The sequence below is a fragment of the Procambarus clarkii genome, chromosome 16 (assembly GCF_040958095.1).
Source record: "Procambarus clarkii isolate CNS0578487 chromosome 16, FALCON_Pclarkii_2.0, whole genome shotgun sequence".
Taxonomy (NCBI): domain Eukaryota; kingdom Metazoa; phylum Arthropoda; class Malacostraca; order Decapoda; family Cambaridae; genus Procambarus; species Procambarus clarkii.
Window position 1 is genome coordinate 33,891,125 of NC_091165.1, and position 26,458 is coordinate 33,917,582.

The following is a 26,458-nucleotide window of genomic DNA, read 5'->3' on the forward strand; positions in this document are numbered from 1 at the left end:
TATTTGCTAAAATTCAATTTATTGTTCTATTATTATAGGACTGTACTGTATTTTAAAATACACGCCTTTATATTGCGAACAATTTGATACCAAAATGAAGGACGGGACACAAAAATTGATGTTAGAAAGATAATAAATACTTTTGTGGTCCAAATTTTAAAATATTTGCTAAAATTCCATTTATTGGTCTATTACTATGGGACTAGTTTTAAAAAACGTGCCTTTATATTAGCAACAATTTGATACCAAAAATGAAAAACATAACATGAAAATTTGTGTCAAAACACTGGAAATATATAAATAATTTTGTGGTGATGAGTGTCCAAAAGTTAAAATATTTGTTAAAATTCCATTTATTGCTCTATTATTATGGGACTAGTTTTAAAATATGCGCCTTTATTTTGTGAACAATTCGATACCAAGATGAAACACATAGCACGAAAATTTATGTTATCAAACTGAACGCGTAAATACATTAGTTATTATTCTGCAGGTGTGCCAATTGGTGCTCGTTCACGGGTAACTTCGCCGACTTTAGGCTTTGCTTTGGGGAGTCACACCGGGCTTTTTGACCTTATATGCATATACTCCTGTAGAGAATTCTATTGCAAACACAATGATACCAAAACGAATGACGTAGCATGAGAAATAAGGTGAGAAAACTGAAATGAGTATACACATCTTACTGGTTTTACACGGTCACGGGTAACTTTGCCGACTTTTGGCTTTGCTGTGGGGAGTCATGGTGGGCTTTTGGACCTTATATGCATATACCCCTGTAGGGAATTCTATTGCGAACATAATGATACCAAAACGAATGACGTGGCATGAGAATTAAGGTGAGAAAACCGAAACGAGTATACACTTTTCAGTGTCGCTGCACACTCGCCCGCACCGAACGGCGCATGACGTCATTTCTGTGGCACGCCCACACGGAGTGAGATAGTGTTAACACTATCGCACTCCATTGCCTCTGCCCGTTGTCACTCATTTTTCTCTTGAATCGTCTCGGGTGACGAGGTCTGGAGTCACTCATGAAAGTATTTGTTAAAAATTTAAATTTTATCAGATCAATCTGGGAGTGGTTTCAAAATGAGCGCCTTTAGATTGTGCACAATTTGTTACCAAAATGAAAGACGTTACACGAAAATTGATGTCAGAACACTGGAAAGATACAAATAATTTTGCAGTGATGAGCGTCCAAAAGTGTCCAAAAGTTAAAATATTTCTTAAAATTCCATTTATATCTCGCCATGGGTCCCAAGAAAGCCAATGGTAAGGTTCAACCTAAGCAAATAGTTGTGAGTAGAGGCAGTAGAAGATGTCCCTTCTTCATTAAGAAAATGTGTGAAGTACAGTATGGGAAGAACTGCAAAGTTTTGTTGAAAAAACTCACCCAGATAAAGCTGTAGTAGGCCGTTGCATTGACCTTTTAAATGACAAATGTGATGTCTTACTACAGGCAAGTGTTAAAATGTAGGGAAAAACAAGTGTCTTTTGACAAATTCTTAGTAAGACAAGCAGGTCCTAGTGGTATGCTGGCAAAGCGTGCCACAGAGTGCATATCAGTGAAGTCCTCACTGCCTGATGTTATAATGGAAGGGGGGACACCCCTTCCAAACAATAACACCTCTCCTCCTCACCATCTTCCATATGCCAACAGCAGTCATCAGCAAGGGTAAGTAATAACTTGAACATATTTTTGTAGTGTAGATTTAAATGAATTAGGTATAAGATTTAGTTTGAAGTGAGGTTTTTGGGTAGTCAGGAACGGCTTACAGTGCTTCCTCAGTCTAACGAACCCCGCTCTATCGAATTCCCGGAGGAGCCGAACAAATTGAATTCGGTACCAAATGTTTAGTGGAACATACAAATGTTCGATTAAGCGAGGATTGTTCGTCTAAGCGGTCAACGAGGCCGAGCGTCGGAGCTGGCTGTCATCAACTGTGATTCGCCAGAGTGTAAACAGTTATATAGTGTTTTATTATCCTTACCCATTGTTTCTAGGGAGAAATGATGATAAAAATGGTGATAAAATGGTGTCAGAGGGGTCATTGGTGAGAGAGTTGTTGTGAGGAGGCAAGTGGTGTCAGTAGTTAGGGTTTTTTGTTAGGGGGCAGGTGGTGTAAGTTACGTATTCTCATGGGAGGCAGGTTGTCAGCCAGGCAACTGACAACCTGCTAAAATGGTGATAAAATGGTGTCAGGGGGGCATTGGTGAGAGAGTTGTTGTCAGGAGGCAAGTGGTGTCAGTAGAGGCTGGTTGTCAGTGGTAGAAGTTGTCAAGGGAAGCTGGAGTAATAGTGGTGTCAGTAGAGGCTGGTTGTCAGAGGCAAAAGTTGTCAAGGGAAGCTGGAGTAATAGTGGTGTCAGTAGAGGCTGGTTGTCAGTGGTAGAAGTTGTCAAGGGAAGCTGGAGTAATAGTGGTGTCAGTAGAGGCCTTAGAGGCAACATGTGACTGGCGGCTCCATGCTCCCTCCCCCCTCCTTCCTGCACCTGACCACCAGAGACCAGCCACTAACTTTCCTCTTCTCTCCTCTCGTCGTCAGATGTCACGAGTTAATGATAATTATCGCATTATCTACACTGAAAATAGCCTTTTTATTAGAAAAATGCCATATTGGAGCAATAATAATGGTGAAAATTGTGATATATACAGTACATATTTTAAACAGTTTGAACACATTTCCTTTTCACAGATTTTTTAATACAATTGGGGTGTAGATAACAGCTGGCATTGTGTGGCCGGCCGGTCGCTCCTTGAGCCATTGGGGTCGTGGGGGGTTTTTCCTGGATCCCTTCCTTCCTCCCTATCTCTATGTACTGTACTGTATAAAATGAATAAAACTTCAAAACAGACAATATTTTATTAATTATAACGACAAACAATATTATTTGAAAGCAATTTGTAAGTCTATTTAGATTAAATTTTGAGTAGGCCAATAAAACAAGCACAGTTCGTGTGAACATTCGGCCTTGATGAAGAGGCTGGCACCATTTGTCTCCCCTCCTCCTAGTGTGAAAACGTGTTGCTCGTGCGCGAAGCAAAATTTTGAACAATTTTTATCATTTGAACTCTTATACTCTGCCAAGATGTCTCAGAGCAGCATTCGTGGTGTTCAAGATTTAAAACGAAAGAGAAAATATTTGTCAATTGATCAGAAAATTGATTTAATAGAGAAAGCAGAGCGTGGATACTCTGTCACCCGTCTCGCCCAAGAATTCAACATCGGTAAAGCTACAGTTTGTGATATAAAAAAGCAGAAGGATAATATTAGGAAATTCGTTGCTCAAGAGTCAAACTCATGCAATAGGCAACAGGAAAACATTAAAGCCTGCTAAATATACGGATTTGGACTCTGCTGTATTCAAATGGTTTACACAGCATCGTGCGAAAGGAATTGCTGTTTCAGTTGATTCTATTAGAAACGCTGCTGAAAGACTTGCTGAAAAGTTAAACATAGACAATTTCAAGGCTAGCACTGGATGGGTATGTCGATTTAAAGAGAGGCATGGCATCATTAACAAGAAAATTTGTGGCGAAGCATTAAGTGCAGATGTAGGAAGTGTAATACATTTAAATATAAACTTTCTCAGCACATGGTATCTAATAATTTAAGCTGGTTTCAAGTGTACAATGCAGATGAAACAGGATTTAACTGGAAATGCCTTCAAAGACACCCAAAAGAGGCTAAAAGTCTCCACTACACAACTCAACTGTTGAGGTAAGTACAGTAAAACACAATAACAATTTATTGCTAGATTTAGAAAGATTACATAAATTAAGCTTAAAAAAAAAAAAATTGGGGGGAGGGGGGATTCGGATTTTTTTTTGGGGAGGCCAGATGGATGGTAAGAATCGGCCTCGCCCCATATAGTTCGTTCAAGTGAGGACACACTGTAATTCATTTCCCATTATTTCTTATGGGGAAATTAGCTTCGGTTAACGAGTTTTCGGATTATGAGCCGTCTCCTGAAATGGATTAAACTCTTAAACCGAGGTACCCCTATACACATCTTTATATTGCGAACAATTTGATACCAAAACGAAAGACGTGACGCAAAAATTGATCCAGTGTCAGTGTCAGAACACTGGAAAGATAATAAATACTTTTGTGGTCCAAATTTTAAAATATTTGCTAAAATTCCATTTATTGTTCTGTTACTATGGGACTAGTTTTAAAGTACGTGCCTTTATATTGCGAACAATTTGATACCAAAATGAAAAACGTAACACGAAAATTGGTGTCAAAACACTGGAAATGTATAAATAATATTGTGATGAGCATCCAAAAGTTAAAATATTTGTTAAAATTCCATTTAGTGTCCAATTATTATGGGACTAGTTTTAAAATATGTGCTTTTATTTTGCGAACAATATGATGCCAAAATAAAACACGTAACACGAAAATTTATGTTATCAAACTAAACAAGTAAAGTATATACAGTACAACCTCGATTCAACGTACCCCGATTCAACGAATCTCCGGCTAGTTCGCACACTTTTCAGGCCGGATTTACTCACCTGGTTCGACGAACAATGGTTCGCCGAAGCGGGGGATGTTCGGATTTGCTTACGATGTCCAGACAGAATTCACAGACTGGTGGAAAACTTTCCCATTCTATCACAGATTACAATTAATAATTCCCTCATATGACAAGTTTGATCACACAAGTGGGCCGCACAAGTGGACCGCACAAGTGGTCCACAAGCTTATAATGTTGGGACAGAGTTCACTGAGTGGTGGAAAACTTTCTCATTCTATCACATACGATAGACGGGACAGCTTTACGATAAGACGGTGCTGGGTACGGCTGTGCTGGTGCTGGGTACGGCTGTGCTGGTGCTGGGTACGGCTGTGCTGGTGCTGGGTACGGCTGTGCTGGTGCTGGGTACGGCTGTGCTGGTGCTGGGTACGGCTGTGCTGGGTACGGCTGTGCTGGTTGATTTTCTGCTAGTTCGTGAAAAATATTGACTCATTTTTGTTTGTTTCCTTCTTTTTGTCATGTCCTTGAGACAAATATCTTTCATCATCCTTAGGTGTTGATAAAAGCCTTGTAGCTCTGGATTGTCAGTTTGTGAAACAATATCAAGGAGTTTTTCAACATGGAACAATGCGTCAGCACACGTAGCAGATTGTAAACTGCTATCATTCTCATCCTCATCTTCCTCTCCGTCATCGTCAACAGTGCCAGTAACATTTTGTATAATCTCATCATCTGTTAAATGACCAATGGGTGGATCGACTGCATCAATATCTAACCACTCCTCCACATCGTTCAGCGTCAACTCCACCTCACCAGCGGCACGCAGTTCTTGATAAATACCATTTGAAAATCCTTCAGAATCCATTTCTTCCTCAGTCACTTCAACAGCATGATCAAGCAACAGGAGTTTTTTCCAACAATTTCTTAATCTTGACTCTTTAACGTCATCCCAAACTTTAGCCCAGTTGTAAATGGCTTCCTTAATTGAGTATTTTTTGTAACGTTCCAGTGTTGCTTGACCTCGCGAATCGGTTCCTTGTCTTTTGTCTTCATCTGACTCAAACACCACCATGATTTCTTTATTCATTGCTCGTTTGTAGAGCCTTTTCATTGCATATATAACACCCATATCCATTGGCTGGATCAGAGAGGTGGTATTGGGAGGCAAGGCCTTACATTTGATGCGTCCATCATGTGACGTTAATGTGTCGAGCCCTACATGAGCTGGGGCATTGTCAACCAAGAGTAATGCCTTGACATCATTCCGTCTCACTCCACACTTCTTTATCTGAAAATCTCTTTCTTCTTTGCAAAAATGATTTTTGAACCAGTCTACAAAAATATCTCCAGTAAACCAAGCTGTTTTAGAGCTGTAGTAGACCACAGGTAGCTTGTTCCTTAAATTTTTCAAAGCACGTGGGTTTTTTGACTTCCCCACAATGGCGGACTTTGTTCTGTGACTTCCGTCTGCATTTGCACACAGCATGGCAGAAACTTTTTCTTTGCTTACCTTATGGCCAGGAACACTCTCATCTAGCCTAGATGCCAAAGTGTTGTTCTGCAAGCATTTCCAATTAAAGCCTGTTTCACCGGCATTGTATACCTGAAAACGCCTTAGATTATTTGTTATTATGTAATCATTAAATTTACGCTTAAATGGCTCGACAGAATCCGTATCTGCACTTAATGATTCTCCACAAACTTTCCTGTTTTTAATATTATGTCTATTCTTAAATCTTTGCAACCATCCTTCACTTGCTCGAAAATCTGGAATGTTCATCTCTTGTGCAAATTTATCGGCTGCTGTCTTAATGGCGTCGCCGCCAAGTGGCATCCCCACAGAGCGCTCCTGGTTAAACCATTTACACACAGCTTTGTCCAAATTCGTATTTGCAGAACCTTTTATTGTTTTCCTTTTATTTAATGGACCACTATCACTCGAAGCAAGGAACTTCCTAATATCATCTTTCTGTCTCTTGATATCACACACCGTACTTTTCCCGACATTAAATTCTGCTGCCAGCCTAGTAACAGAGTAGCCACGTTCATGTTTCTCTATCATGTCTAATTTCTGCTCAATGGATAAAAAACTTCTCTTCCTCTTTGTAAATACAGCACGATTAGCAAGCCCTTGAGACATCTTGTTGTATATTAATAAAGCTGTAGTCAAAAAATGGTAAATTCCACGATTATTCTTTCACCGGCGGACAAACACGTCACTCGCACGCAGACAAAGCTAACGGCACTGGGTGCCTACTGTATAAACGCAGACTAGGTCTATAGGAACAGCCAGCACACACACTGTAGGAACAGCCGTATATGGCAAAACTCCCAGAACAGGAAATTGAGGCCTGGGGTGACATCCGACCACCAGCACATCATTCAAGAACTGGATGGTGGGTAGCCGGGCTCACTTGAGTAGGCTCTTCTCCCCCCCTCCCCTCCCAGTAGCACTAATGCACTCCCCACCCCAATTCCTAGGGATTAAACAGTGTTGCTTGTTTGTTATGGGGAAGTTCTTTTGCTCTTTTCAGGATGTAGGCTGCAAGTGGTTTGTTTTGTTTTGCCTACCTTTCTTGGTGCCTTCCTTGGCAGGTGGCAAGTATCATATATTTTAAATGTAAAGTGTTCATAGGCCATTGCTCTCTGCACCTCTCTGAGGAAGGGGGGGGGGGCAAGTTCTGGCGTTGGCCCTCGGTAGACAACAAGAACTCTAACTGATGACTCCAAATAGGATAGCATTATATCAGTGCTATATCAGCTTCAGGGAGTCGAGGGGGCTCCCCACAGAAATCCAGCATTGAGTGTAATGAAATGCCTCTTTAAAAAGGAGCCCCTTTGGCTCTCTGAAGCTATCTTGTTGTGATTGCTCTATACTTAGACAGGAAAGAGTGCTTCAATGCTAACTGTCCAGCTTTTCATGTAAGAGGTACCAGGCGAATAAAACCAACAGACTGCCATTGTGGCTGTGAAAACAGCCACAACTCCATCGACCAGGATGATTTTTTAGCAAGAGAAAGAGGAGAAGAATGGCTAAAAATGACCGGACTCTACCACCATCTCGGTCAAATGCTAGAGAGGACACAAACACAGTGGCCTCCCTACCAGAGCCTCAGATATTAACACCAAGTAAAGCATCCAGCACTTCCACTAACATGATAACATCATTTATATTTGCCAACATCCAGGGTATAAAAACACGCAAATCCAACAAAGTTCATTTTATAGATGGTCTCCTTCATGAGGCAAATGCAATGTTGCAGCCCTAACGGAAACTGCTTGAATTCCTTTACTGCTTGAATCCACTCAGTAAAACATCTAAACTACTGGGACCGACTAAAGAGCCTAAATCTGTATTCCCTTGAGCGCAGGCGGGAGAGATATGTAATAATCTACATGTGGAAAATAATAGAGGGGCTGGTCCCAAACCTGCACACAAAAATAACATCACATGAGACCAGAAGGCATGGCAGGATGTGAAGAATACCCCTGTTGAAAAGCAGAGGTGCAACAGGTACTCTGAGAGAGAACTCTATCAACATCAGAGGCCCGAGACTGTTCAACACGCTTCCGCTACACATAAGGGACATAACTGGCCGACCCCTCACAGTGTTCAAGAGAGAGGAACTTGACAAACACCTCCAAAGGATACCTGATCAACCAGGCTGTGACTCATACGTCAGGCTGCGAGCAGCCGCGTCCAACAGCCTGGTTGATCAGTCCAGCAACCAGGAGGCCTGGTCGACGACCGGGCTGTGGGGTCGCTAAGCCCCGAAAGCACCTCAAGGTAACCTCAAGGTAAGGTACTTATGGGTTACATCAGTCACAGAAGTTCTGTTTGGCCTACTGAAGACCAATGCCAGAACCAGACCCTTTAATAGAAGACCAGAATGTCAGCAAAGCTTTACAGACAACTGGGGGGTTCACAGAAAATAAAGCTTCAAAGCTGCAAAATATCTCTGCAAATGATTCACACAGAACAAGGAATTTACTCAAACTAGCTCAAAACTCATTAGCACCAATTACTACCACCAGGCAGCTTAGTCCCAGTCCTCAGCCAGTTTCCCTATTCAGTTTTGGAGCTGATGAGCACCCCGATGATGAATTTACGAATCTGGAGAAAGGGGGATTATAAGAGAGCCACTGGGACTGCTCCAGAAAGAGGCATTTAGTTACACTTAATGCTGGGTTTTCTAGTGGGAGGCTCCCAGGAGGCTCCCTGAAGCAAATTAACCACAGAAAACAAAGGTGGGATTTACAAGGCAGAAGGAGAGGTTGCATGGGACAAAGAAGAGAACCCAGGTTGGAAGACATGCCTCAAAGCAACAAAAACTACCAACTGGGACCATAAATTTGTGTATATTATGAACACAAAGTGTCTAAAAGACTGAAATTTTTAAATTGAACAACTAAAAATCAAATGCACAAAACTGTTGCAGCAATTCTGAAATGCTGATATTGAGATACATTGGACCAAAATCCTACATTAAATATCCTAAGTTGATAAAACTAAAACAATTGGGGGATACCTAAATAAGTAAATATTCATGTGTTACTCTCAATGGTACTATTTCTAACCCTCCTTGATGCTGGTCAAGAAATAATAAGAGCATAATACAACTTTCTCACCCTTCTCTTCTCAACTTCCTCCAGCTCTAACTTCTCCCTCCACGCATCAATTTTTCGTTCTTCTTCTTGTCTTCTCTTTTCCATTGCTTTCTTCTCAACTTGAAGCAACTTTTTATTTTTCTTCATTCTTCTTCGCTTCATTCTTCGCTGATTAACCAACATTTTAACATCCTGAATATAGGACTCGTCTTGAAAATTTGTGGTCAATTCTTTCAGCTTTTTCTGATGGGGAAAAATACACAATATTTATTAGTATCAAGTCACAAAGTTCACCTCCGACGATTACTGTAATGTTGTGAACAAAATGATCTTAAACACCATTACCTGTGGAGGTAATGTTATACAGAAACAGCTGTGGAGGTTATGTTATACAGAAACAGCTGTGGAGGTAATGTTATACAGAAACAGCTGTGGAGGTTATATTATACAGAAACAGCTGTGGAGGTAATGTTATACAGAAACAGCTGTGGAGGTTATGTTATACAGAAACAGCTGAGGAGGTAATGTTATACAGAAACAGCTGTGGAGGTAATGTTATACAGAAACAGCTGAGGAGGTAATGTTATACAGAAACAGCTGTGGAGGTAATGTTATACAGAAACAGCTGAGGAGGTAATGTTATACAGAAACAGCTGTGGAGGTTATGTTATACAGAAACAGCTGTGGAGGTTATGTTATACAGAAACAGCTGAGGAGGTAATGTTATACAGAAACAGCTGTGGAGGTAATGTTATACAGAAACAGCTGTGGAGGTAATGTTATACAGAAACAGCTGTGGAGGTAATGTTATACAGAAACAGCTGTGGAGGTAATGTTATACAGAAACAGCTGTGGAGGTTATGTTATACAGAAACAGCTGTGGAGGTAATGTTATACAGAAACAGCTGTGGAGGTAATGTTATACAGAAACAGCTGTGGAGGTTATGTTATACAGAAACAGCTGTGGAGGTTATGTTATACAGAAACAGCTGTGGAGGTAATGTTATACAGAAACAGCTGTGGAGGTAATGTTATACAGAAACAGCTGTGGAGGTTATGTTATACAGAAACAGCTGTGGAGGTTATGTTATACAGAAACAGCTGTGGAGGTTATGTTATACAGAAACAGCTGTGGAGGTTATGTTATACAGAAACAGCTGTGGAGGTTATGTTATACAGAAACAGCTGTGGAGGTAATGTTATACAGAAACAGCTGTGGAGGTTATGTTATACAGAAACAACTGTGGAGGTAATGTTATACAGAAACAGTTGTGGAGGTAATGTTATACAGAAACAGCTGTGGATGTAATGAAATGCCTCCCTCAATCCTCTCAAAGTTCACTTAACCCTTAAACTGTGCATCACAACCAGGGTTGTTAATAGGTATAGCGAAAGATTTAAAAACTCCACAAAGTGCACGGGGCTCACATCCTGTTCTTCAGGGCCCCAGTAAACAGATGGCTCCTGGAACCGGGGAGCCTCCAGGGCTCACCCAGAAAATGGCGTTTCATTACATTCAGTGCTGGTTTTCTGTGGGCTACAGAAAACCGGAGCTACATCACCAAAATAAGGAAAAGAGGTGTTTGGAGGCCCTCATGTATTTGGAAGTATTCCATGTCTGCCATCGACTGCTGTTTGGCATCCAGAAAGTAGGTGTAACAAAACAAACCCCCAGATGATAAAAATTGCAACCTAAAACTAAACAGGGAGGCAAAAACACCCACACTAAAACAAGCAAATGTTATTGCGCTGCTCAATCGCACAGCCCTCCCCTCCCCTCCCCCCCGCTGGCTGCTGCAGCATTCAGTTCAGAGGCCGAGCATCATAAAGAAAGCGAAAAAGGAGGAGGGAGGGACGGTGCCGGGGAGCCTCCGGGGCTAACCCAGAAAATAGTATTTCAGTACATTCAATGCTGGTTTTCTGTGGGGAGCATCTACAGCTCCCCGGAGCTACCTAAACAAAGAAAAGTGACAAGAGGGACTTACCTGGGAGGCGGCTGCCACTCGTGTTTCAACTCGAAGGTGAGACAACTGGCTACAACCTGCGACCCAAAGTGGCACACACCCGACTAGGGCCAGGAACACTGACTAAGTAACGCGTGTCCAGGATCCTGTTCGACCACCAAAATCCCTATGCCCGAATGTCAGCCCAAGCAAGGTTACCAAAGACTGCAGTCAAAGTAGCAAACTTATGAACGTCATGGGCAAAAGGATAGACCCCAGGCTGGCTGGACCGAATAACCCTGCGGATGAACTGGGAGACTCGAGCCCTGGAACAGAGAACAAGGGAAACCCGGATCAACCCAAAGCGCATCCCCAGCCACAGAGGCCGTGGCGCGCAGGTAACGGTGAAGAGCCGCAACCTCACACAACACGTAATGCATCCCCAGCCAGACCTACCAAGCATCAACTACCCAAGGACCCTTCCGGAAAGCTGTCAACTCATTCTTCGCCAGAAAGAAGGAGACGGCTGCAAATGAACAAACCTACCGCCAGGACTGAAAGAGCAGAAACCTCTGCACTGGAGGAGAGCATGAAGCTCCCCAACCTGACACCTAGAAGCCAATGCCAACAGGAATAATGAGCCTTGGACCAAAGGGGTCACCACAAACCGAGGAGAAGAGAGAAAGGGGAACACCCTGTCCAAGAACCAGGACGGCTCAGGAGGCACATAAGCAGGCTGGAGGTACAACAAAGCACGAGAAAGCTTACGGAAAGGAGCGGAAATAACGTCCACTCCAAATGCAAGCTGAAGTGGCTCCACCATGATACGAGGCAAAAGTATTAGGCATCAAATGAAGGTCCTGAAAAAGCAAAGAAAGAAAGGACAAGAGAACCCTATCTGAAATAGAGGACAACCTACAAAACAAGAAAATGGCAGAAAGAGCACAAGGAAACGTCATACTGTACTGTCGCCGAGATGAAGCTCGCAGGTGGGACACCATCAACGAATCCACCTGATCACCATACAAGTGGTGATAGACCTGCGACAGAAAGACGAGATGCAAAGAGCAGAAAAGACCGAACCAGCCAGGTACCTGACCGGCCCGATCTACTGAAAGAGGCAGAGCTGCAGAAAACATCGCAGGTTCGGACACCGAGCAAGCAGCGCCTGAAACCAAGGTGCTTAACCATGGTTTAACAGCCCGCCACCAAGGAGCCAACAGGACTACTCTTCCCTGATAAGTCTCCAACCAAGCAAGGGCTGGAGTAACAGCTGGACTGGGGGAAAGAGGTACAGGTAACCCCCACCTTGACCAGTCCTGCTGAAAGGCATCTACAGCGACGGCCTCACAATCAGGGAAGGGTGCCACATACCTGCTTGATACCTGCTTGATGGGGTTCTGGGAGTTCTTCTATTCCCCAAGCCCAGTCTGAGGCCAGGCTTGACTTGTGAGAGTTTGGTCCACCAGGCTGTTGCTAGGAGCAGCCCGCAGGCCCACATACCCACCACAGCCCAGCACTGGTCCAGCACATTTTTTAGAAAACAGTTTAGTTTTCTCTTGAGGATGTCCACGGTTGTTCGGGTAATATTTCTTAAGTCGCTGGGAGGAAGTTAAACAACCGCGGACCTCTGATGTTTATATAGTGTTCTCTAATTGTGCCTATGACACCTCTGCTCTTCACTGGTTCTATTCTGCATTTTCTTCCATACTGTTCACTCCAGTATGTAGTTATTTTACTGTGTAGATTTGGGACCTGGCCCTCCAGTATTTTCCATGTGTATATTATTTGGTATTTCTCTCTTCTCCTTTCTAGTGAGTACATTTGGAGAGCTTCGAGACAATACCAATAATTTAGGTGCTTTATCGCGTCTATGTGTTCCGTATATGTTTTTGTATTCCCTCTATTTCAGCAATCTCTCCTGCTCTGAAGGGGGAAGTGAGTACTGAGCAGTACTCAAGATGGGACAACACAAGTGACTTGAAGAGTACAATCACTGTGATGGGATCCCTGGATTTGAAAGTTCTCGTAATCCATCCTATCATTCTTCTGGCCGACGCAATATTTGCTTGGTTATGCTCCCTAAACGTTAGGTCATCAGACATCATTATTCCCAAATCCTTGACATGCTGTTTTCCTACTATCAGCAGATTTGATTGTGTTATGTACCCTGTTTTATGTTTCAGATCCTCATTTTTGCCGTACCTGAGTACAGTACCTGGAATTTATCACTGTTAAATATCATTTTATTTTCTGCTGCCCAATCAAAAACTTTGTTGATATCTGCTTGTAGTTTTTCAATGTCTTCTGCAGAGGTAATTTTCATGCTGATTTTTGTATCATCTGCAAAGGATGACACAAAGCTGTAACTTGTATTTTTGTCTATATCTGATATGAGAATAGGGAAAATCAGTGGTGCAAGGACTGTGCCTTGAGGTACAGAGCTTTTAACTGTGCTTGGGCTCGATTTGATTTGATTGACTGTTACTCTTTGTGTTCTGTACGACAGGAAATTGAATATCCAGTGTCCTACTTTACCAGTTATTCCCATTGACCTCATTTTGTGTGCTATCACTCGATAGTCACACTTGTCGAATGCATTTACACATACACAAGCAGACGCCGGGACCACACTGACGCGAAGAGGTCCACGTCCGGGAGTCCGTACATTTGGCAGAGCCAACTGAAGGAGTCAGCACTGACATCGACCATCCATTCTTAGGACAGGGGAATGAACCAAGACAGGCCGTCTGCCAGGACGTTGGACACTCCACAGAAATGAACCCAATGGAGAGCAAATCCTGAGAATCCAGCAAACAAGTCACTCGAAGAGACCAGCCCCAAAGAGCCAAGAACAAAAGAGAACCCCCATGGTTCAGGCAATGACCACTGGGGAACAGTTCGAATGAAGCCTGATTGTCGAGTCCCGAGGAACCCGAACCCTCTGGCGAGCGAGAGATAGAGAGAGATAGAGAGAGAGAGAGAGAGAGAGAGAGAGAGAGAGAGAGAGAGAGAGAGAGAGAGAGAGAGAGAGAGAGAGAGAGAGAGAGAGAGAGAGAGAGAGAGAGAGAGAGAGAATATATATATATACAGTATATATATATATATATATATATATATATATATATATATATATATATATATATATATATATATACTGTATATATAATCGGGCCCTGCTATGCAAGGCCCGATTTGCCTAATAAGCCAAGTTTTCCAGAATTAATATATTTTCTCTAATTTTTTTTCTTATGAAATGATAAAGCTACCCATTTCATTATGAATGAGGTCAATTTTTTTTTATTGGAGTTAAAATTAACGTAGATATATGACCAAACCTAACCAACCCTACCTAACCTATCTTTATAGGTTAGGTTAGGTTAGGTAGCCGAAAAAGTTAGGTTAGGTAGTCGAAAAACAATTAATTCATGAAAACTTGGCTTATTAGGCAAATCGGGCCTTGCATAGTAGGCTGAGAAGTGCGTTCTGGCTACTAGGTACGACATATATATATATATATATATATATATATATATATATATATATATATATATATATATATATATATATATATATATATATATATATATATATATATATGTAGTACCTAATAGCCAGAACGCACTTCTCAGCCTACTATTCAAGGCCCGATTTGCCTAATAAGCCAAGTTTTCGTGAATTAATGTTTTTTCGTCTACCTAACCTACCTAACCTAACCTAACCTATCTTTTTTTGGCTACCTAACCTAACCTTACCTATAAATATAGGTTAGGTTAGGTTAGGTAGGGTTGGTTAGGTTCGGTCATATATCTACGTTAATTTTAACTCCAATAAAAAAAAATTGACCTCATACATAGAGAAAAGGGTTGCTTTATCATTTCATAAGAAAAAAATTATAGTAAATATATTAATTCAGGAAAACTTGGCTTATTAGGCAAATCGGGCCTTGAATAGTAGGCTGAGAAGTGAGTTCTGGCTACTAGGTACGACATATATATATATATATATATATATATATATATATATATATATATATATATATATATATATATATATATATATATATATATATATATATATATATATATATGCAAACAAGCCTGAATGGTCCCCAGGACTATATACAACTGAAAACTCACACCCCAGAGTCACTTCTGGAGTGCGAGTTTTCAGTTATATATATATATATATATATATATATATATATGTCGTACCTAATAGCCAGAACGCACTTCTCAGCCTACTATTCAAGGCCCGATTTGCCTAATAAGCCAAGTTTTCATGAATTAATGTTTTTTCGTCTACCTAACCTACCTAACCTAACCTAACCTAGCTTTTTTTGGCTATCTAACCTAACCTTACCTATAAATATAGGTTAGGTTAGGTTAGGTAGGGTTGGTTAGGTTCGGTCATATATCTACGTTAATTTTAACTCCAATAAAAAATAATTGACCTCATACATAGAGAAAAGGGTTGCTTTATCATTTCATAAGAAAAAAATTATAGTAAATATATTAATTCAGGAAAACTTGGCTTATTAGGCAAATCGGGCCTTGAATAGTAGGCTGAGAAGTGAGTTCTGGCTACTAGGTACGACATATATATATATATATATATATATATATATATATATATATATATATATATATATATATATATATATATATATATATATATATATATATATATATATATATATATATATATCTGTGAACATAAGGCACCAAATCCCGAAAAACCCAAAGAGGAAGCTGGTGATGCCGCAACCGACCCAAAACCCCCAAGGGGGGCCAGAACCTAACGATCGCAAGAGCGACGGAAGGGAGATCCCCGAAGGAACCAGAACAGGTGCAGAAGCCACACCCAACCCTGTGAGTAAACAAACACGGCGGAGTTCAGACGCCTGCACAGCTGTTTGAGCAACCACCGAGTGACCCAAAAGCCCTCTAGAAACAGGCGAAGGCAGAACTGCAGCTGCAGCAATAACTCCGGAGGGAGAGACAAGAAAGCAGTCCGAGAGTCCCACACAAGACCCAGCCAAGTCCGAACCTTGGAAAGAACCATACCCCTGGTGAGCAGACTGGGCTGGGAAACCACACCTGACAGTCGTCGAGGTAGGCCAGAACTCAAACTCCTATGCATGCCAATACGTATCCCAGTTGGGAGCCCACACCAGCCAATCAATAAAGCGAGGCCAAAGGAGACTTATTGACACCAGGCATATCAGTCAACGAACTGAGGAGTGGAGCGACCAACCTACCTGAGCGGGCTTCCCCTCCCTCTGTCAGGGAAGGGTGGAATGCAAAAGAGCAGGCGCGCTAGTTGGATGACGATTTCCTTGTCCTTTTTTTTTTGGGGGGGGGGGGAGTTCTTTGGCTCTGTTCAGATGTAGGTTGCAATTTTAACCAGTTGGAGGTTTTTATTGTTTCACATACCTTTCTGGTGGTATTCCCTGTCGATGGCAGATTTGACATTCTAAATGTCGAGTGTTCATATAGCCACTGCTCAATGCGCCTCTCTGGTGGGGCCAGGTTCTGGCTCCTGGGTTCAATACAACTCATGGAACGGATGACACCAAACTAATATGGCACATGTCAGTTTGATAGCTTCAGGGAGCCGACGGGGCTCCCCACAGAAAACAAGGATATAATAACTACATACAAAAAGCAACAGAACTCGACAAAACTGATAAATTAGAACTTTTGAAACCTGGAACTTCAAGAACAAGAGGCCATATTTAAGCTAACTAAACAAAAATGCATTAAGAACATTAGAAAGTTCACTTTTACTAACATCCAAGGGTTTTCAAAAAATATAATATGCAGAAACACAAAATGTGTGTGATGTGGAAGGCTAAAGTTCCTTTCTCCCAACACCAGGAAAGAAGAAGAGATTTTTGACATCCAGTACCTTCCTCCCTTGGGAAAGAGTGATCACGTCCTGTTAGACATTAAATATGCTTTAAGATATCATCTAGAAGAAAATGGGGACATTGAAACAGTTGATAAACTCGATTTAAGGAGAGGCAACTATGGGGAACTTCGAAATTTTTTTAATGAGTGTAATTGGACAGAATTGTTGCTAGGCAGGGAAGTAAATGAAATGTATGCCAAATTTTTAAAACTATATGAGGAAGGCACACAAACATTCATACCAAAACAGAGATGCAGGGCCAGAAAACAGGATTGGTTCGACAGAAATTGTGAGAGGGCAAGAGACCAAAAGACACAAAAATGGAATCAGTATAGGAAGAGGCCAAACCCCCAAACATACCAGCGATACAAAGATGCGAGAAACAACTATACAGCAGTAAGGAGAGAGGCAGAAAGAAATTTTGAAAAAGGGATAGCAGATAAATGTAAAACAGAACCGGGCCTATTCTACAAATTCATAAACAACAAATTGCAGGTAAAGGATAATATCCAGAGGTTGAAAATGGGAAACAGATTCACAGAAAATGAAAAGGAAATGTGTGAAACATTAAATGAAAAGTTCCAAAGTGTGTTTGTACAAAATGAAATCTTCAGAGAACCAGACACAATAAGAATTCCAGAGAACAACATAGAGCGGATAGAGGTGTCTAGAGATGAAGTGGAAAATATGCTAAAGGAGCTCGGGAAGAACAAAGCAGCTGGCCCAGATGGCGTTTCACCATGGGTTCTGAGAGAATGTGCATCTGAGCTCAGCATTCCACTTCACCTGATCTTTCAGGCATCCCTGTGTACAGGAATCGTAGCAGACGTGTGGAAACAGGCTAACATAGTTCCAATCTACAAAAGTGGCAGCAGGGAAGACCCCCTCAATTATAGACCTGTATCATTGACAAGTGTAATAGTGAAAGTATTGGAAAAGCTAATCAAAACTAAATGGGTAGAACACCTGGAGAGAAATGATATAATATCAGACAGACAGTATGGTTTTCGATCTGGAAGATCCTGTGTATCGAATTTACTCAGTTTCTATGATCGAGCCACAGAGATATTACAGGAAAGAGATGGTTGGGTTGACTGCATCTATCTGGACCTAAAAAAGGCTTTCGACAGAGTTCCACATAAGAGGTTGTTCTGGAAACTGGAAAATATTGGAGGGGTGACAGGTAAGCTTCTAACATGGATGATAAATTTTCTGACTGATAGAAAAATGAGGGCAGTAATCAGAGGCAATGTATCGGAATGGAGAAATGTCACAAGTGGAGTACCACAGGGTTCAGTTCTTGCACCAGTGATGTTTATTGTCTACATAAATGATCTACCAGTTGGTATACAGAATTATATGAACATGTTTGCTGATGATGCTAAGATAATAGGAAGGATAAGAAATTTAGATGACTGTCATGCCCTTCAAGAAGACCTGGACAAAATAAGTATATGGAGCACCACTTGGCAAATGGAATTTAATGTAAATAAATGTCATGTTATGGAATGTGGAATAGGAGAACATAGACCCCACACAACCTATATATTATGTGAGAAATCTTTAAAGAATTCTGATAAAGAAAGAGATCTAGGAGTGGTTCTAGATAGAAAACTATCACCTGAGGACCACATAAAGAATATTGTGCAAGGAGCCTATGCTATGCTTTCTAACTTCAGAATTGCATTTAAATACATGGATGGCGATATACTAAAGAAATTGTTCATGACTTTTGTTAGGCCAAAGCTAGAATATGCAGCTGTTGTGTGGTGCCCATATCTTAAGAAGCACATCAACAAACTGGAAAAGGTGCAAAGACATGCTACTAAGTGGCTCCCAGAACTGAAGGGCAAGAGCTACGAGGAGAGGTTAGAAGCATTAAATATGCCAAAACTAGAAGACAGAAGAAAAAGAGATGATATGATCACTACGTACAAAATAGTAACAGGAATTGATAAAATCGACAGGGAAGACTTCCTGAGACCTGGAACTTCAAGAACAAGAAGTCATAGATTTAAACTAGCTAAACACAGATGCCGAAGAAATATAAGAAAATTCACCTTCGCAAATAGAGTGGTAGACGGTTGGAACAAGTTAAGTGAGAAGGTGGTGGAGGCCAAGACCGTCAGTAGTTTCAAAGCGTTATATGACAAAGAGTGCTGGGAAGACGGGACACCACGAGCGTAGCTCTCATCCTGTAACTACACTTAGGTAATTACACTTAGGTAATTACCACTCCTCTACTTCAGCCTATGGACCCGAAAATCATTGCCAATTTGAAGAAACTTTATGAAAGGGCACTTTTCCGGAGATGTGCCGAAGTAACGGATGCCACATAACTCACCCTCAAAGAGTTCTGGAAAAACCATTTTAACATTTATAGTGCTTTAAAACTCATAGACAAAGCCTGGCAAGAAGTGACTGTAAGAACCATGATCTCTCGCTGGAGAAAACTGTGGCCTGAATGTGTTGCAGAACGAGACTTTGAGGGGTTTGAGCCTGAACCTGAAGTGCCTCTTGTTGAGGATTTTGTTTCTCTGGGTTGGCAATTGGGTTTGGAGTTGGATGGTGCTGATGTGGAGGAGTTGGTGGAAGAACACAACGAAGAACTGACCACCGTAGAACTCCAAGCCCTTCAAAAGGAGCAGCAAGAAGAGGCAGCTGAGGAAATTTCTTCAGGGAAGGATGTGTCAGTACACAATGTCCCTTCCTCAAGAATTAAGAAAATGTGTGCAGCATGGGAAGAACTGCAAAACTTTGCTGAAACGACTCACTCAAATCAAGCTGCAGTAGGCCGTTGCCTTAACCTATTCAATGACACTGTGATGCATCACTACAGACAAATGTTAAAACGAAGGGAGAAACAAATATTTCTTGACAAATTTTTAGTGAGACCACTAAGCAGTGAACCACAACCAGGTCCTAGTGGTATGCAGGCAAAACGTAAGAGAGAGAGTTTTTGCACAAACAAAACTTATTTGTTTGTGCAAAAAGAAAAACAAGCTGGGAAAATATAGCAAAAAAATTGTAGGATGATAAATGGCATGTGGTACGGGGAGGGGTGGATGATTGATCCCTCATATTAATCACTGTCGTTATACAGAATACCAAACCAACCTTCATCTGCTCAGTCTCATGTACCAAATTCTGCCAAACATGATCTTCTGCAGTGCTTATCACCAGCTTCATCTCCTCCTCCATTTTACACACACACTCCAGCAAGGTCTCTGCTTCACTCATCTTCCTCTCAACATCCATTAACTGCATGCACAAGAGAAAAATAAGAAAATAACATGTTATCATTTTGGTAAGAAGTATAATATAACTACACTTGGGTTTAAAAAAATATACCCACTAATGTAATTACAAATAACTGGCAATTATAATTACAGTATTATCTTAATCCTTATCTAGCCTTCTCTAGTTACACTGGAACCTTCCAAAACTGCCCTGACCTATAATGGATCCTTCTAAATAATGAAAATCTTTCCACCCAGAACTGTCTTACCGCATAAAGAAACTGGAAGAGAAGATTTTTTATTACTTGAGCAACATGGCTCAGAGCAAGAATATTGTGGCATAAAGTGTTGACACGTGTTGTTTCTGTAATATGCTTTCTTGCCTCTAGAGATTTGCCATTTTGTGGAGAAAATCAGATTATTGGGTCAGCAAAAAGTGGCAACTACAGTATTTAGGTATACTAGAGCTGCTGAGTGAATTTGACCCTTTCTTGGAAGAATCTCTCAAAATGTACAAAAATCCTGGACAAGGGAATCCATCATATTTATCAACAGATATTTGAGAGGAATTTATTGAATTAATGGAAACAACAGGTTCTTTGTACTATTCTTGAAGAAGTAAAATTGTCAAGTATTATCCAATAAGTGTAGATGCCATTCCTGACATTTCACACACAGATCAACTGACATTTACTGTCCAATACATTGAAGGCTGCGAGCCCGTGGAATGTTTCTTGATGTTCAGAACAAAATTCCACCTTCAAACTGCCGTGGTCAGTCATACGATAATGCCTCAAATATGTCTGGACAATATACTGGATTACAGGCATGGATTCATCAACTCAATGAGTTTGTCATCTATGTCCCCTGTGCTGGACCAAAAGCCTGAACTTGGTGCGAGTAAAAGCATCAGTGTTGTCTACAGACTGTCAAATTCTTTGACTTTGTTCAGCATTTGTATTCATTTTTGCTGGTTCTACTCATTGCTGATATGTATTACATCATTTTTAGAAAAAGATTTTGTGGTCAAGCATCTGACACACTATGGTCAACAGATATGGTGCCCATATCTTAAGAAGCACATAAACAAACTGGAAAAGGTGCAAAGACATGCCACCAAGTGACTCCCAGAACTGAAGGACAAGAGCTACAATGTGAGGTTAGAGGGATTAAATATGCAAAAACTAGAAGATAGGAGAAACAGAGGCGATATGATCACTACGTACAAAATAGTAACAGGAATCGATAAAATTGATAGGGAAGAATTCCTGAGACCCGGAACTTCAAGAACAACAGGTCATAGATTTAAACTAACAAAACAAAGCTGCCGGAGATAGATAAAAAAAATTCTCTTTTGTAAACGAGAGGTAGACGGTTGGAACAAGTTAGGTGAGAAGGTGGTGGAGGTCAAAACCGTCAGTAGCTTCAAAGCGTTATATGACAAAGAGTGCTGGGTAGACGGGACACCACGAGCGTAGCTCTCATCCAGTAACTACACTTAGGTAATTACATTTTGATGCTGTTCATGCTCTGTATAGGGGGTTTTGAGAAAGTAAAACATGCAATGGCTTCTCTATCAGCTGACAATGAACAGCAAGTGAATACAAGGTGAGAGTCTGAAGGATTGAGGAAAAAAATGGAAAACCTGGGAACAATATTTATGACAATTCTTTGGAATGACATACTAGAGGGTATGAACAAAACTAACAAGGTCCTACAATCAAAGGATGTGAACATCCTTGTTGCGATGAATCATCTTGAATCTATGGGAACCTATCTTCAGGAAACTAGAGACAAATTTAGTGAATATGAATTCAAAGCCAGGATTGTGTGTCCAGATACAGATTACAGTGAAGTGAAAAAACAGGAACGAAAACGAAGTGTGTGTGTCTTATTAGATATGAAGGATCAGAAGAAGAGGTGCTTCTCATTAAAAACTAAAAATTTGAGGTGGAAACTTTCCTCCCTATTCTGGACAAACTAATGTTTGAGCTGACAAAATATGCAAAGGCTTATTCACAGAGTGGAAATCTGTTTTTCTTTTCTGTTTCTGATGCAATGGTTCCACTGCATGGGATTGAAAAGTGGAAAGGCTACAAGGGACTGGATGCAAGGAAGGTCCTGGAGGGATGAGCAGGTTCAACTGCCTTCATGCCCAAATCAGAAGGGGCAACTCCTGGAGGGGCTCATCACACTCTGACGGCCACCCACCGAGCCTCCTCACACCAACAACATGCTGGATAGGGACTGGGGTCTGACAGAGAATTGAAATAAAACTTCCATAAGTCAGGCAAACAAAATGATTGGTTCCCGATAGCAACTCCCCTTTTCAACAGAACTGTGGTTGCCTGCATTAACTTACTTTTTATGTTACTCAGTCTGATATACAAATTCCCACTTGAAACACATCAGTTCATTTTCCCCATCCAGTATCTATTTAAACTCACTGCTAGGAGGCTGCCAGTGAACCGCTCTAGCAACCATTTTGACAAGGAAAGATTTGCTTCTTGGATCCCAAAAATGTCTGAAAAATTATAACAAGAATTCCTAGCTGCATGGTAACTATTAAACTGCTAAGGAACCATGTCAAAGGGAAGAAAAATCTAAACATATCTTCCTTCACAGCATTGATAAAAATTTGAACCAACAAAAATATTTACCTGCAAGGTATAATCAAAATATATATTCTATCCGTATATCTGTAGGATAGCAGGACCAAGCAAGAACAAGAGAAGCTGTCAGTGTAGTAGATGCTCCTTATAGACCAAGCAAGAACTAGAGAAGCTGTCAGTGTAGAAGATAGATGCTCCTCATAGACCAAGCAAGGACAAGGGAAGCTGTCAGTGTAGAAGATAGATGCTCAACATAGACAAAGCAAGAACAAGAGAAGCTGTCAGTGTAGAAGATAGATGCTCAACATAGACCAAGCAAGAACAAGAGAAGCTGTCAGTGTAGAAGATAGATGCTCAACATAGACCAAGCAAGAACTAGAGAAGCTGTCAGTGTAGAAGATAGATGCTCAACATAGACCAAGCAAGAACTAGAGAAGCTGTCAGTGTAGAAGATAGATGCTCAACATAGACCAAGCAAGAACTAGAGAAGCTGTCAGTGTGGAAAAAGAAGAAATTGCTCATAAGAAATATTCTTAATTTTAGTAAAGATAACTCAGTTCTAAATGTATTTTCTTTATATTTAAATAATGTGTTTTTTATTTTTCTCTTTAGTTATTTATTTTAAATGTAATATATATAATCTTTGTACCTAAGTTATGGACATTTTTGTTGTAATGTTACTTAGCATTGGAGCTGGTGTAGAAGAGTTTGAGATGTACTCAAGATGACACATTTTTATTGGTAGGAGAAATGTACACTAATCAAGGAATTAGCATCAGATTGCTGTGCAAACTGATGTCCCTTTTTTATTTTGTTAGGCCTATTAATGAGTTTTAATACTCTTGATTGAAAATACATATAACTTAGGAGTTTATAGTAGACAGACTGGTATTAAATCCCAAATCTACACAGTAAAATTACAACATACTGGAGTGAATGCTATGAAAAGAAATGCTGAATAAAACCAATGAAGAGCAGGGATGTCATAGGCACAATCAGAGAACACTGAATAAACATCTGAGGTCCATGGTTGTTCAACATCCTCCCAGCGAGCATAAGAAATATTTCTGGAACAAGCGTGGATGTCTTCAAGAGAAAACTGGATAGTTTTCTTCAAGAAGTACTGGACCAACCGGGCTGTGGTGGGCCTGCAGACCGGGCTGTGGTGGGCCTGCATACCGGGCTGTGGTGGGCCTGCAGACCAGGCAGTGGTGGGCCCGCAGACCGGGCAGTGGTGAGCCTGCACCAAATAACAGCCTGTTGGACCAAGCTCTCAAAAGTCAAGCCTGGCCCCAGGCGGGTCTTGGGGAGTAGAACTCCCAGAACCCCATCCAGGTAAAACCCAGGTATCCAAGCATTTAAAAATATATATTTAAATTCAAATTAAAAACTGCTTATCACTGTGGGATACTAATGACAAGGGTTCCCAAACGTTATAATATTAAGGATACGTAACTAAAACAAAATTAACAATACTGTACAGAACATGTAAATTCACTTTTTATTTACATTAATTAAGTTGTGCAGAAAGATATAACTTTGATCTTATGGACCTATGAACTGCTGTTCTAGACCAATCATGTTGGTTTATATTTTTTTGATAGCATAAAGTTTTGCAGATTTATCCATTACATGGCTCTGAACCCCATTTGTGATTACCTCCAGTGCTTCAATCACCATACGCAAATTTTTAGTATTTGATTTGTGAATTATTTGGTGTCATGTGCACCACACCACGCTACATAGGTTCAGGGTCTCGGGCAGGACACGGCTGCATCACAGCAGCTCCTGGATAATTCAAATGACTAGGTATTGTAGAACAGTTAGATGATCGTGAATGGTGTCTCAAGAGACCTAAATGTGTAGTGAATTTGTTATATAACTGACATAAATCAAATGTGCGAGAGAAAAAAAAAAGTGAAACAATAGGATGAATAAAAATTGCCAGAGTAAGAACAACATAACAGAGCTGGATTTTGGTGGCTGTAATTAGGACAGTACTGTATTAGTATAAGCGCAATAATATTAGTAACGCATAATAGTTTTGCACAACAAGTTGACAAAATTAGAGATTTTTGTAGACTATTATAATTCCCTAAGCAATTACAGGATGAGAGCTACACTAGTGATGTCCCATCTTCCCAGCACACTGTCTTGTAACACTCTGAACCTACTGACAGTTTTTGCCTCCACCACCACCTCACTAACTTGTTCCGTCTACCACTCTGCAAAAGTGAATTTTCTTACATTTCTTCGGCAGCTTTGTTTAGTTAGCTTAAATCTATGACCTCTTGTTCTTGAAGTTCCAGGTATCGGGAATCCTTCCCTTATAAATTGTCAATTCCCATTACCATTTTGTATGTAGTAATCATTATAACCTCTTTCTTCTATCTTCTAGCTTTGGCATTTTTAATGCCTCTAACCTCTCCTCGTAGCTCTTGTCCTTCAGTTCTGGGAGCCACTTAGTGGCATGTCTTTGCACCTTTTCCAGTTTGTTGCTTTGCTTAAGATACAGGCACCATACAACCACTGCATATTCCAGCTTTGGTCTAAAAAAACTTGTGAATAATTTCTTTAATATTTCTCCATCCATGTATTTAAAAGCAATTCTGAAATTGGAAAGCATAGCATAGGCTCTTCACATAATGTTCTTTATGTGGTCCTCAGGTGATAGTTTCCTATCTAGAACCACCCCTAGATCTCTTCTCAGAATTTTTTTTAAAGCTTTCTCACATAATTTCTAGGTTGTGTGTGGTCTGTTTTCTCCTATTCCACAACATGGCATTTATTCACATTAAATTCCATTTGCCAAGCGGTGCTCCATACACTTATTTTGTCCAGGTCTTCTTGAAGGGCATGACAATCATCTAATTTCTTACCTTTCCTAGTACCTTGGCATCATCAGCAAATATGTTTATATAATTCTGTATTCCTTCTGGTAATTCGATTATGTAGACAAACATTACTGGTGCAAGAACTGAACCCTGTATTCACCTAGTTGTGCTTGCGGGGGTTGAGCTCTGCTCTTTCAGCCCGCCTCTCAACTGTCAATCAACTGTTTCTACTACTATTTTTTTTTCCCCACACACACACACCCCAGGAAGCAGCCCATGATGGCTGACTAACTCCCAGGTACCTATTTACTGCTAGGTAACAGGGGCATAGGGTGAAAGAAACTCTGCCCATCGTTTCTCGCCGGCGCCCAGGATCAAACCTGGGACCACAGGATCACGTGTCCGGCATGCTGTCTGCTCGGCCATCGGCTCCCCTGGGAAGGACTAACTCCCAGGTACCTATTTACTGATGTACTCGCCTAATTGTGCTTGCGGGGGTTGAGCTTTGGCTCTTTGGTCCCGCCTCTCAACTGTCAATCAACTGGTGAACAGATTCCTGAGCCTACTGGCCTCTATCATATCTACATTTGAAACTGTGTATGGAGTCAGCCTCCACCACATCACTTTCTAGTGCATTCCATTTATTAACTACTCTGACACTGAAAAAAAATTTCTAACGTCTCTGTGGCTCATCTGGGTACTAAGTTTCCACCTGTGTCCCCTTGTTCGTGTTCCACCCGTGCTGAAGTTTGTCTTTGTCCACCCTGTCAATTCCCCTGAGAATTTTGTAGGTGGTTATCATGTCTCCCCTTACTCTTCTGT

At 40.9% G+C, this 26,458-nt stretch overlaps 1 protein-coding gene across 2 annotated transcripts in view; it reads right to left on the reverse strand.

Annotated features, from left to right (window-relative positions):
- LOC138365202 (uncharacterized) overlaps positions 1 to 26,458 on the reverse strand; it is a 75,469-nt gene that overhangs the window by 31,671 nt on the left and 17,340 nt on the right. The window contains exons 2-3 of one of the 2 annotated variants that reach the window (XM_069325427.1): positions 20,069 to 20,212; positions 9,117 to 9,338 (exon numbers count right to left, since the gene is read on the reverse strand). In XM_069325427.1, the coding sequence (XP_069181528.1) occupies positions 9,117 to 9,338; positions 20,069 to 20,212 (366 nt within the window). The remainder of the gene's footprint in view (positions 1 to 9,116; positions 9,339 to 20,068; positions 20,213 to 26,458) is intronic. The other variant, XM_069325428.1, reaches the window with a different exon arrangement.